Raw genomic sequence first — 12,842 nt, 5'->3', positions numbered from 1 at the left:
GTTTCCTTGTTGTCATTTTTCTTTTTAGTTCCAAGAGTCCATATTTCATCCAGTAATCTTTCCCAAAATATCAGTAGGTTTCTAGGAGCCTGAAGAGCAGATATCAGAAACCCACTTGTGTATTTTCTTGATCAGAAAGTCATAGTTAATAAACATCCTTAAATGCAGCCAATTTTGGACTGAGATTTGCTTCCCTTATAACCAGGGAAGTTTACCTTCCTGCTTTGGCCAGTTTGCATCAGATGTAGGACCTGGATTCCATTCCAAACCAATGAAATTTCACTTGAGCTTTTAATATTTGGAGAGTGAAATTTGTAATCCTAGTTGAGATAGGAGAAGGATAGGTAATACAGGTATCTGTATATGTGCTATTATTTCAGAAAAAAATTGAAAACTTAAGACTCTACATTAAAAAAAGAAAAGAAATGATGTTGTGTTCTATGTGATTTTGAAAATCATTATCAAGAACTAAGGAAAAAATCTTTTTTTCTCGAGAAAAAAAATGACATAGCCACCAAAATTAATGACTTAAAAAGGAAGATCGTATCTCAGAAACAGAGTCAGTTTCCAGGAACTTCAGCAAGCAGCACATGCCCAACTGGGAGCAGTTGTCCAGTGAAGTCCATACCTCCACCAACACCATCCAGCAGTTTCTCAATCAAGGTACCTGCTTCCTGTTTCCATTCCTTGTACCTCCTACAACATAAGTACAAGAATTATCATAATCTCATTTCCCACAATTTACCATTTACTTATTTAATATAATCACTCATTCATTTTTTCATGTATGTTTTGTGATCCCACTCTATTCTAACTCCTTGGCTATTTACAAAGCATGTATTTATGAAATAATCTCTAATTTTGAGAGGGTTACACTCTTGTGTTGAATAGAAAGAGGAGGGGAAGGTGACCAGACAAGTCAAGATTAATGTGTGTTCACCCTTACATTCCACTTTCCTTGGCCCTACTCCCCTTTGTTCACTGACCACATGATAGGGTTTATTTTCAAAGTTCTGTGCTCCTTCCCATGTCAGATGTTTTGACACGGACTGCTTTCTTTGTTTGGAATCACTTGTCCTGATTCACCACTGGTTCAGGTGTCTTCACCTTTCAGGTGCAAACCTGAATCTCTTCCTCATATAAGTCCTCACTGATACCCCCCCTCCCAGAATACATTAGGTATTCCTCTTTTTTAAAAAAATAAGTTTATTTATTTATCTACATTTTATTTTTGGCTGCATTGGGTCTTTGTTGCGGTTAGTGGGGGCTACTCTTCATTGTGGTGTGTGGGCTTCTTATTGCAGTGGCTTCTCTTGTTGCAGAGCACGGGCTCTAGGTGTGCAGACTTCAGTAGTTGTGACTCACGGGCTCAGTAGTTGCAGCTCACAGGCTCTAGAGCGCAGGCTCAGTAGTTGTGGTGCATGGACTTAGTTGCTCTGTGGCATGTGGGATCTTCCTGGACCAAGGCTTGAACCCATGTCCCCTGCATTGACAGGCAGATTCTTAATGGCTGTGCCACCAGGGAAGTCCTAGGTATTCCTTTTGTTTGCTTTCAAAGATCCGTTTCCTTTTCCTGTTTAGCACTTATAGCAACTGTAATAAATGTACATTTTTCTTTGTTACTATACTATAACATCAGTTATAAGGTGCCTGTCAACTGAAGAAAAATGCACAACCTAAAAGTTGAGAATTATGTTTTATTCAGCAGACAACATGAGGACTTAAGCAGGGGACACAGAATCTCAGATAGGCCTGACAGACTGCTCTGAAGAAGCAAGGGGGTAGCCAGGATGTATAGGAGGTTTTTCAACAAAGACCAGGTAGTTGGAACATCAAAAGATTACTGTTAATAAAGACAGCCAGATATCTCAAGTTAAGGAATTTGGCACTTTTCTATGTATAGGAAGATGCAAGAGTCTGAACTCACTGAAATCATTCCTTTGCTATGAACCTCAGCTATCTGGGGCCAGTCTCCTGTGCTTTCTCATGCTGAGTTTCCTCAAGGTGCACCATCAAGGTTGGCTGCAGCAGTTGACTGCTAGATGGCATCCTGTTTCTATCCTGAGTCCCCTCAGGGCTTACCATCGGGGCAGCTGTAATGTGATGGCTTGATGGCTGCAGCATCCTTCGTTTACTGATGTGGCAGGCCATAGTTTTCATTCACAGTGCCCTCTCCCAGCAAATACCAGATGAGAATGGAAAAGTGAGTACACACGTGTGTATCAGCTCCTATCCTAGCCTGCCTTTGTTCTGCCCTGATATGACCCCTGTGCTTATCATCACACTGGGATACAATGCCTATTTCTGCAGCAAATAAGCAAGTGACTGAGGAATAGGCAAAATTAGTATTTAAATCACTATTCTCTAAAATAGTTTGTCACCCAAGTTCCAAGCTGCTGAGGCTGAAGCCCTCTATGCAAATCCATGCATACCAGTTGAAGACAGATTTCTTCTGACAAGATTTTTCAAATTTTGTTATTGTTTTTATTACTGTTACCTCCAATAATTAATAATTCCTCACATAGTCTCTCTTTGTTTTATTTATGGGATGGAGCTAGTAATCTGTGCCTGTTTGCCTCTAGGTCCAGCTGGCCTTGGTCTAGTCATTGAAACCTCAGGCTCACAGTCTCTCTGCTACGACAATGACTTATGTGGACATCCCTAGACAACCTTATTTTTCTTTTTTTTTAACGTCTTTATTGGAGTATAATTGCTTTACAATGTGTGTTAGTTTCTGCTGTGTAACAAAGTGAATCAGCTATACGTATACATATATCCCCATATCCCCTCCCTTTTGCAAGACAACCCTATTTTTCTATGCATACAGGCTTAGAATTGACACTTTCTAAGGTCCCACCTGCCTAAACTTGTGACATAGTCATTTCTACTTTCATAAGAATCATTCTGCTGCTCCTAAAACTCCTTGGAGCACAGGAATCCCAGGGAGGCTCATCTGTCCTTTTGGCCTCATACACCTAAACACACCATTCAGTCATTTCTTCTTTGGGGTCCAGCCACCTCTGTAGGAGACCTGGCACAAAGAGGATCTGACCCATTCTGTCTTTGATTCATCAGGGGAAAGAGCAGGAAAGCCTTGCTCTTCTTCATCATGGAGTCTCCCAACTATTTTCTTTGTAATATAGGCTCTGTTTGGGATTCAAAGACAAAAGCAGACCAATATTTTCTTTGATTCCTGCTGCTATGTCTCCCAAGTAGCAAACAGCACACATTGGCATGATTCAAGAACAAGGTAGAGTGGTGAAGGAAATAAGCCAAGGGAAAAAATTCAATTACTATTTTTAAATATTATCCAGCCATATAGTATGTTTTAGGGACCTAAATCCTACTGTTATGATGGAAGTTTTTGGTTTAACCGATTGTAAAAAATGAACAAGATGCTCTTGTCAATGAAATTAAATTACTAAATGTAGCAGAATAGAGAAGCTTCTTTAATAAAGTGCTTCCCATACCTCCTCTATATTGGGTTTCCATCAAGAAGGCCAACATTAAGCATGAAACATCTGTGGATCAGAGCAAAAATAGAAAGCCCTGTGTCTACTGTAAAATAATAATGTAGTGATATTTCTAGGTAATGAGCATTTAATGGTGCTAGACTCTAAAACCTGTGTTCTTTGTGTACATTATCTCATTTGTTCTTCATAACGTCACACGAGGATGCTATTGTTAATCCCATTTTACATATGAGAAAACTGAAGTTCTTAGAGGTTAGAACTCTTCTCCAAGGTCATGCAGAAAGTGAATGTTAGAGCCAGGATTCAAATGTAGCCTAATTGAATTCTAAAACTTGAGCATTTAATTTCATATATTGTAGTATAGATGCTATAATATCTGACATTTATTTGTAAAAATTTATGTCAGATAGTGTTATATCTCAGATTTGTTTCCATTGCCCAGGCTCTTAAGCCTTCTAATGAGGAATGAAGCGACAAGGAAGGTCAGAGGGTATTCTAATCAAGTAGCTGCATGCCAGAGACAGGCATTTTAAGCAGCTCCCTCATCTACAATTTTATCAACAACTGATACTTTATGGATTGGTTAAATGAATGCTAGAAGTGGTAAGAACTGTGGCAATTCTATACTGCAGAATGTTAGAAATGGTCTTTCATCAGTGAAACCAAAGATAGTCAAAATAAATGATTTTACAGACACTTCCTGCCCTGGCTTAAACAATTATAAAAATCCATGTAACTGAGAATGCCCTGGGTGAAATTGTGAATGCGTCTGTTTATTGCTGAGAACTACGAAAGATTTGGTTGCTTGATAGAGACTAGGTAGATAGCAGAATCCTGCCTCTGGAATTATGAATTTGAGACAATGTCTCTGGTATGCTGATAAACAAAGCATTCAAATGGATGCAGACCTGGGTTTCCTGGATTTGAAGAGTAGATGATAGAAACCAATTTGTTTATTTGGTAAATATATAAGGTAATGAAGACTTAGTTAATAAAATGTCCATAAGTACAGCCAACATTATTCAGAGATGTGCTTCCATTATAACCTGGTAGAGTTTTCTACTAATAAATTACTCCAAGTGTTGTCTTGGTGAAGTTGATACAGGCCAGTTTGCAGCAGAGGTAGAGCCAGAATTCCAAAACAGACCGATGAAATTTTGATCACCTGAGTTTTTAACATTTGCAGAGAGAAGTTTGCAATCCTGGTTGGACTCCAAGCTGGGGAGGTGTTGAGGGTATCTGAAGATATACTATTATTCCAGAGCAAATTGGCAGAGTGAAGATCCTGTGTTGTGTGTGTGTGCGAGAGACAGACAGACAGAGACAGAGAGAGATAGAGGGTAAGAGAGAAATGTTATGGTTCATCTGATATTGAAAACCATTAACCAGGAAGAAGAAAATACATATTTTTGGATTCAAAAAATAGAAGACACAACCAATAAAACACTTGACTCTGAGGAAAGGAAATTATGCCTGGAGCAGAGTCAGCTTCCACAATGTGCAAACCCCAGCATAATCCCAAATGAGGACTACCTTCAGACTCTTCAGATGCTGTCACCAACCTCATCCAGCAGTTCCTCAACCAAGGTACCAGGCTCCTCTTTTCAGTATTTTCCCTCCCTACAACATAATAACAGCGTTCTCTAGAACCATAAAGGAACTTCACACTAATCCCCTATGACATACAATTCTTTATTAATTAGATCACACGTATTGTTATTGAGTGTGTATTTTGAGATCCTACCTACATTCAAATTCGGACTCTTATTATGCTGCCTTTTGCATTAGGATATTCTATGACCTAGTGTGCACATAAATCATTCCTCTTCAGTCATGGGTATAACTAGTAATTTGTTTGTTTAATTTTATTTCTGTGTTTCTCTCAATATACCATGAGTGAGAGAGCTTAGGGTGCAATAAGGTGGAGAAATACAGAAACAAACAAAGCACTATCACCAATTCTTTCTTTTTTTTAAAATTATGGAAGTAATATCATCTGAGAAATTTAGGAAAGGCAGATACATAGACAAAAATAGTTAATTTTAACTATCTGAAATCTCCCTTCTATCAAATGCCATATTTTGGTAAACAGTCTTTCTGATTTTACCTTTTGTTATATATATACAAAGAATATCAATTTGTCCCAGGTTGATCACATTACACATATTTTTCTATAATTCAATTTTTTTCTTTTACCTGCTATATCCTGAAGTGCTACTTAATTCAATAAGTATAGATTTAAATTATTACTTTAACATAAGAGAATAACTGTATTTTTAAAATTTTATAAATTTAAAAATAATCCTTTACTATTTGGCTTTTGGCTATTTCTAGTATTCTCTATACACACAATGAACATAATAAGAACATGTGTCCATCAGGTCTTCTTTCATGACCCTGAGTATAGATACATAATTTCTTCCTTAAGTCCTGTGCACTTCTTGTCAAGGTGCTGCTGTTGTTACCAGTATGAGATTTGTTGTTACTGATTAACTTGGCCTGGGAATGAACATTCAGATATAGGAAGAATTGGCCACAGTGATGAGAAATCAGAGTTAAGCCCCATGACCTCCAGGCTGTGGCCTGTATAATGGTACAAGTCAGATGACATGGAGCACTGCTGGTCTGTGGAGGCAGCTGACCTGTGTCCATGAACTGGTCCCTAGAACTCCCATGGCCCCCCCTTGCCTTCACACTTCTTACAGATCAGTAGCCTCCCCTCCAATTCAAACTGCTCTCCTGAAACTCAGAAATGGTGCAGGCACTGGGTAGACAGGGCCATAGAAAAGTCCCCTGACATCTGACTTCTCCTTTGGCATTCTTCTCCTAAGGGTCCTGCCATTATTCTAACAGGGATGTGTAGAGGAGGAAAAGCAATTTCCCCTCTACCCTTCTGAGTTCTTGGCTGAGACCCCTGTATTAAAGCAAAGACTGTCAAGAAAAAAACTAGCAGAAGTTTATTAACAGGTATACCTCGTCTATACATAGAAGAGACCCAGGAAGAATGAGTAACTCCCTGAGGTGGCCTAAGCCACCAGCTTAAATACCATCTTTAGTGAAGACAGAAGAAAGGAAAGTGTGGGGAGGCCAGTTATGTGGAGGTTACCAGGAAAAGCAGGAAAAACAAGGGTGATGTTTGTTATGCAAACTTAAGTCAGTTTCTCCTCTGGTGATAGTATTCTCTTGAGATTTAGAGTCTTCCTTCTCTTCCTAGTACACAGGGGCAGACACCCTTAGAAATGGAGATTTAATTTATAAATACACATTTCCCTTACAAAAGGGCAACTTTCTTTCTGGTTTCAGAGCTTCCTCTATGTATGTTGTTTTTCAAAATAATCAGTTTAAGATAATCCTGTGCCAAAGAAACATATTTTGGGGTGGCTGATTCTGCTATTCTTCAAAACATCCTTTATCCAGGACATTTCCAAATTCAGGAAGTTCATGGGATTTTTTCCAGTGACTGTCTACTAACCCTTTTTCAACATAACACTGCTTTCCTGAAAAGGGACTTTCTAATTTGGGTCTTTAAATTGCCACATCTACTGGGATGAGGTCAATGGATTCTGACTGGAGCCATTCCCTACTCTCAGTGCTATCAAGGGCAATTTATTTTCATCCAAAGTTGTATCTTATCTTGGGCACTGAAATGAGTTGATGGGATAATTTAAGATGATTTTTTCATCCTCATCTCTATTAGAAATCACTACACAACAGCATTGCTATTTCCCACTGCCTCTGTACTCTACATAGCTCTTCCTGGGAGAAATAGTTCTTTCCTTGAGTTAATACCTTTTAAAGATAAGTATTCTTCCTACCACACTCATAAAACAATGAAAAAGAGAAAAATCACTGTTTAAATTGTCTCCATACATTCCATTAGATTATATATACCATGTCAGTGATCTTTGTCTAGGTTCTTTTTGTTTTTTTGTTTTTTTTTTCCCAACTCCACCTAATTATGTTCTTTGTTGAGGTCAACATTTAGCCGTAGATGATTCTCATTAGAGAGTGAATCCTTTTCTTAATTGTGCCTGTTTTTGGTGTATACTTCTATGTAGAAACCAAGATTGAAGGCTGTACCTAAAGAAGCTTCCAGAGAGGAGGGCTTCCAGAGGGGGCCCAAAGAAGTGATGGTGCTGAAAGCAACGGAACCATTTACATATGATTTCAGAGAAGGAGAGAGGAAGATGTTTCATGCCACAGTGGCTACTGAGAGCCAGTTTTTCCAAGTGAAGGTTTATCATGCTGACCTGAAGGAGAAGTTCATCCCAAAGAAAATCATTGCCATATCAGATTATTTTGGCCGCAATGGGTTCCTGGAGGTGTTCAATGCCTCATCCGTGTCTGATGTTAACCCTGAACGAAAGATGGAGATCTCTAAAAGACTGATTCAAAATGCAAATGCAACTCCTAAAATCAGTCATCTTTACTCACAAGCTCTAGGAACATTTGTGAATGGGGTGTTTCTGGTGCATAAGGTAAGCCCACACCATTGTTTTGCAATATTTCTTCTGCAACCTCGGAACATAAAAGTCTTAGCTGCTGAATGAATTTGGTTAACTTCATAAACACAGAAACTCAAAGCCCCCCTGACCAGGGATAGCTGGGTGCTGTCTTCCCACTTCAGAATATAACATAGACAATCTCTTAACATTCTTCTTCCCAAGGTAACAGCATGCAAGTCCTTCAGAAATCATGGCATTTTAACAGCTGTGCTAATCCATTCATAGCCACCTGAGCCAGTAAAGGGCAGAGTTTATATCTCTCTCTATATATAGATACGTACAAATCTATATCCATCTATATATGCTTATATATATAGATATATATAGAGAGGTGGGGGGTGGGGAGAGAGAACTCTCCTTCTGGTTTTGTTTCTTTGAGTTCTGCCTCACCTGTTTCAGTGACAGCTTAACTTAATTGTGAATAAAGAATTGCCCTTCCAAGCTTGGATTTCAACTGTGACAACCAGAGTCAGAAATCAATAGACTACTTTGCCCTAGAATCAGCTCTTATCCACGGTTAGCTAAGATTCTGATCATTTGACCTCTAAAGTGTTCTCACTTCTTCACATTCATTCATCAAAAATTGTTGAGCAAAAAACCTTGGCATTAACTAATAAGAGAAATATGGATGTTGAAAACACTAGAAAAATCAAGTCGTTTCATTCCACAATATATTAATATGGCAATAAAATGCAGAATTTTGCTGAATTCTTAGAATTAGGGTAGGTATTTCAGTCCCAACACATCATAGAAATACTAAGGTTAGCTGACCTAACCGTTATGTGAAGTATTGTTTCATATTCCATTATATATGTCTTCTAGGGTGGTTCTTTACCTATCCCCCTGTTGTTTTCCATACACTGTTTAAGTGACTGTGCACACATGTGCATTTGTAGAATTAATGAGTAAAGTAAGTGATATAGAAATTAGAACAATGGAAGTAGATGATCTAGATTCAAGATTGGGCAGATTAGGGAAGAATGAATAAATAGAGAAGACAGAGGAAAGAATTACATATTGAAATAATAATCTGCTTAAGGGGGATTTGCAACCATCTTTTTGAGACTCATAATAAGACATGAATGGCCTTTGTTCTCAGGGAGATCCAAAGAAACCTGTGAAGCTTATCAGTCCACACTATATCCAAGTTTCTTAAGAAATCTCAGCTATTCTGAGATGGGAGCAGGAAAAATTAGGAAAGTAATCCAGTTTTCTAGAAGAACCCAGCACACAAAGACTTAAAGGAAGGAAAGATAGAAAGAGAATTTAAATGGGAGGATAAACTGAACAAGATATCTTACACTATTTGGTACCTGTAATTCTGGACCTCCAGCTCGTAGTAACTGGTCTGAGACAACAGTTTCCACTAACACCCTATATTTTTCAAAGTTGTGGAAATTCCTGATCCAGTTCTCAGAAGATGGATGCTAATTTTCTTTTGCAGAAATTGGTATGTAATGAATGCATATATTATGAAATACAAGATAATACAGGTGTGATGGAAGTCCTGGTTTATGGACAACGACTGACCAGAATCAGCTGTGAGAAAGGCGATAGACTTGGACTCATCTGCTTTGAATTGGCATTAAGTGGGGATAAGAGGCAGCTGAGATCCATAATTCACAGTTTCATCAAGGTGAGATCTTCTGGGGGGTCATTATTGTTCCAAAGTAGAAGTCTTTATGAAAATTAGACTGCTGTTACTACGGAGAGTCCAGCAGGTGGAACAAGAACTAATTTTTGCCATTTAGTGGGTGTAAAGTTTCTTTTCATTATTCTTTTTTTTAATGATATTTTTAAATTTATTTTTTTGTATTGAAGTATAGTTAATTTACAATGTTTTGTTAGTTTCAAGTGTACAACAAAGGGGATCAGTTATACACACACACACACACACACACATATATATATATATATTCATTTTCAGATTCTTTTCCATTATAGGTTATTACAAAATATTGAGTATAGTTCTCTGTGCTATACAGTAGGTCCTCGTTTACCTATTTTATAGATAATTATGTGCATATGTTAATCCCAAACTCCTAATTTACTTCTGCTTCTCCCACTGCTATCTTCTTTGGTAACCATAAGTTTGTTTGCTATGTCTGTTAGTCTACTTCTGTTTTGTAAATAAGTTCATTTGTATCATTATTTTAGATTCCACATATAAATAATAACATATGATAGTTGCCTTTCTCTGACTACTTCACTTAGTATGATAATCTCTAGGTCCGTCCATGTTGCTGCAAATGGCATTATTTCATTCTTTTTATGGCTGAGTAGTATTCCGTTGTATATATGTACCACATCTTCTTTATCCATTCATTTGTCGATGGACGTTTATGTTGGTTCCGTGTACTGGCTATTGTAAGTAGTGCTGCAATGAACATTGTGGTACATGTCTCTTTTTGAATTATGGTTTTCTCAGGGCATATGCCCAGTAGTGGGATTGCTGGGTCATATGGTAACTCTCTTTTTAGCTTTTTAAGGAACCTCCATACTGTTCTCCATAGTGGCTGCACCAATCTACATTCCCAACAACAGTGTAAGGAAGGTTTCTTTTTCTCCACACCCTCTCCAGCATTTGTTACTTTAACTTTTTTTTTCTTTACATTATCTCATTTAATCCACATAGTATCTTTTTAAAATATATTTTTATTGGAGTATAATTGCTTTACAATACTGTGTTCATTTCTATTGTATACCTAAGTGAATCAGTCATATGCATATATGTCTTTCCCTCTTGAGCCTCCCTCTCATCCACCCTATCCCACTCCTCTAGGTCATCATCCTCTTTTCCATAGTGGTTGTATCAATTTACATTCTCACCAACAGTGCAGCAAGGTTTCCTTTTCCCCACACCCTTTCCAGCATTTATTGTTTCTAGATTTTTTGATAATGGCCATTCTGACCAGTGTGAGGTGATACCTCATTGTAGTTTTGATTTGCATTTCTCTAATAATTAGTGATGTTGAGCATCTTTTCATGTGCCTCTTGGCCATCTGTATGTCTTACTTGGTGAAATGTCAATTTAGGTATTCTGCTCAATTTTTAATTAGATTTTTTTTTGATATTGAGCTCCATGAGCTGTTTGCATATTTTGGAGATTAATCCTTTGTCTGTTGTTTCATTTGCAAATATTTTCTCCCATTCTGAGGGTTGTCTTTTTGTCTTGTTTATGGTTTCCTTTGCTGTGCAGAAGCTTTTAAGTTTAATTAAGTCCCATTTGTCTTTTTTTTTTTTTCTATTTTGCTAGGAGGTGGGACAAAAAAGATCTTGCTGTGGTTTATGTCAAAGGGTGTTTTTCCTATGTTTTCCTCTAAGAGTTTTATAGTGTCTGGTCTTACATTTATGTCTTTAATCCATTTGGAGTTTATTTTTGTGTATGGTGTTAGGTAGTGCTCTAATTTAATTCTTTTACATGTAGCTGTCCAGTTTTCCCAGCACCACTTATTGAAGAGGCTGTCTTTTCTCCATTGTATGTTCTTGTTTCCTTTGTTGTAAATTAGGTGACCATACGTGCATGAGTTTATCTCTGGGCATTCTATCCTTACCATTGATCTATATATCTGTTTTTGTGTCAGTACCATACTATCTTGATTACTGCAGCTTTGTGGTATAGTTTGAAGTCGGGGAGCCTTATTCCTCCAACCCCATTTTTCTTTCTCAAGATTACTTTGGCAACTCAGGATCTTTTGTGTTGCTTACAACTTGTAAAACTTTTTGTTCTAATTCGGTGAAGAATGCCATTGGTAGTTTGATAGGGATTGCATTGAATCTGTAGATTGCTTTTGATTCTTCCAGTCCAAGGACATGGTATATTTCTCCATCTGTTTATGTCATCTTTGATTTCTTTCTTCAGTGTTTTATAGTTTTCTGAGTACAAATCTTTCACCTCCTTAGGCAGGTTTATTCCTAGGTACTTTATTCTTTCTGTTGCAATTGTAAATGGGAGTGTTTCCTTAATTTCTCTTTCTGATTTTTCATTGTTGGTGTATAGGAATGCCAGAGATTTCTGTGCATTAATTTTGTATCCTGCAACCTTAGCAAATTCATTGATTAGTTCTATTAGTTTTCTGGTGGCATCTTTAGGGTTTTTTATGTATAGTATCATGTCATCTGCAAACAGTGACAGTATTACTTCTTCTTTTCCAATTTGTATTCTTTTTCTTTCTTTTTCTTCTCTGATTGCCATGGCTAGGACTTCCAAAAATATGTTGAATAAGAGTGGCAAGAGTGGACATCCTTGTCTTGTTCCTGATCTTAGTGGAAATGCTTTCAGTTTTTCACCATTGAGTATGATGTTTGCTGTGGGTTTGTCATATATGGCCTTTATTATTTTGGGTAGGTTCCCTCTAAACCCGTTTTCTGGAGAGTTTTTATCATAAATAGGTGTTGAGTTTTGTCAGAAGCTTTTCGGCATCTATTGAGATGTTCATATAGTTTTTATTCCTTAATTTGTTAATGTGGTGTATCACATTGATTGATTTGCATATATTAAAGAATCCTTGCATCCCTGGGATGAATCCCACTTGACTGTGGTGTATAATCCTTTTAATGGGTTGTTGTATTCTGTTTGCTAGTATTTTGTTCAGGATTTTTGCATCTATGTTCATCAGTGATATTGGTCTATAATTTTATTTTTTGGGGATATCTTTTTCTGGTTTTGGTATCAGGGTGATGGTGGCTTTTTAGAATGAATTTGGGAGTGTTTCTCCCTCTGCAATTTTTAGAAGCATTTGAGAAGGATCAGTGTTAGCTCTTCTCTAAATGTGTGATAGAATTCACCTGTGAAACCATCTGGTCCTGGACTTTCATCTTTTGGAAGATTTTTAATTATGGTTTCAATTTCATTACTTGTGAT

At 37.4% G+C, this 12,842-nt stretch overlaps 1 protein-coding gene across 1 annotated transcript in view; it reads left to right on the top strand.

Moving 5' to 3' along the window:
- The window catches only part of LOC309799843 (interferon-activable protein 203-like), a 41,556-nt gene that overhangs the window by 15,672 nt on the left and 13,042 nt on the right, over positions 1–12,842 (top strand). The window contains exons 6-9 of the mRNA XM_082613445.1: positions 496–663; positions 4,863–5,060; positions 7,532–7,951; positions 9,423–9,614. Of these exons, the coding sequence (XP_082469571.1) occupies positions 496–663; positions 4,863–5,060; positions 7,532–7,951; positions 9,423–9,614 (978 nt within the window). The remainder of the gene's footprint in view (positions 1–495; positions 664–4,862; positions 5,061–7,531; positions 7,952–9,422; positions 9,615–12,842) is intronic.

The sequence above is a fragment of the Mesoplodon mirus genome, assembly GCF_964341445.2.
Source record: "Mesoplodon mirus genome assembly, chromosome: 3".
Lineage (NCBI taxonomy): Eukaryota > Metazoa > Chordata > Mammalia > Artiodactyla > Ziphiidae > Mesoplodon > Mesoplodon mirus.
This window is presented reverse-complemented; position numbering and strand designations above follow the sequence as displayed.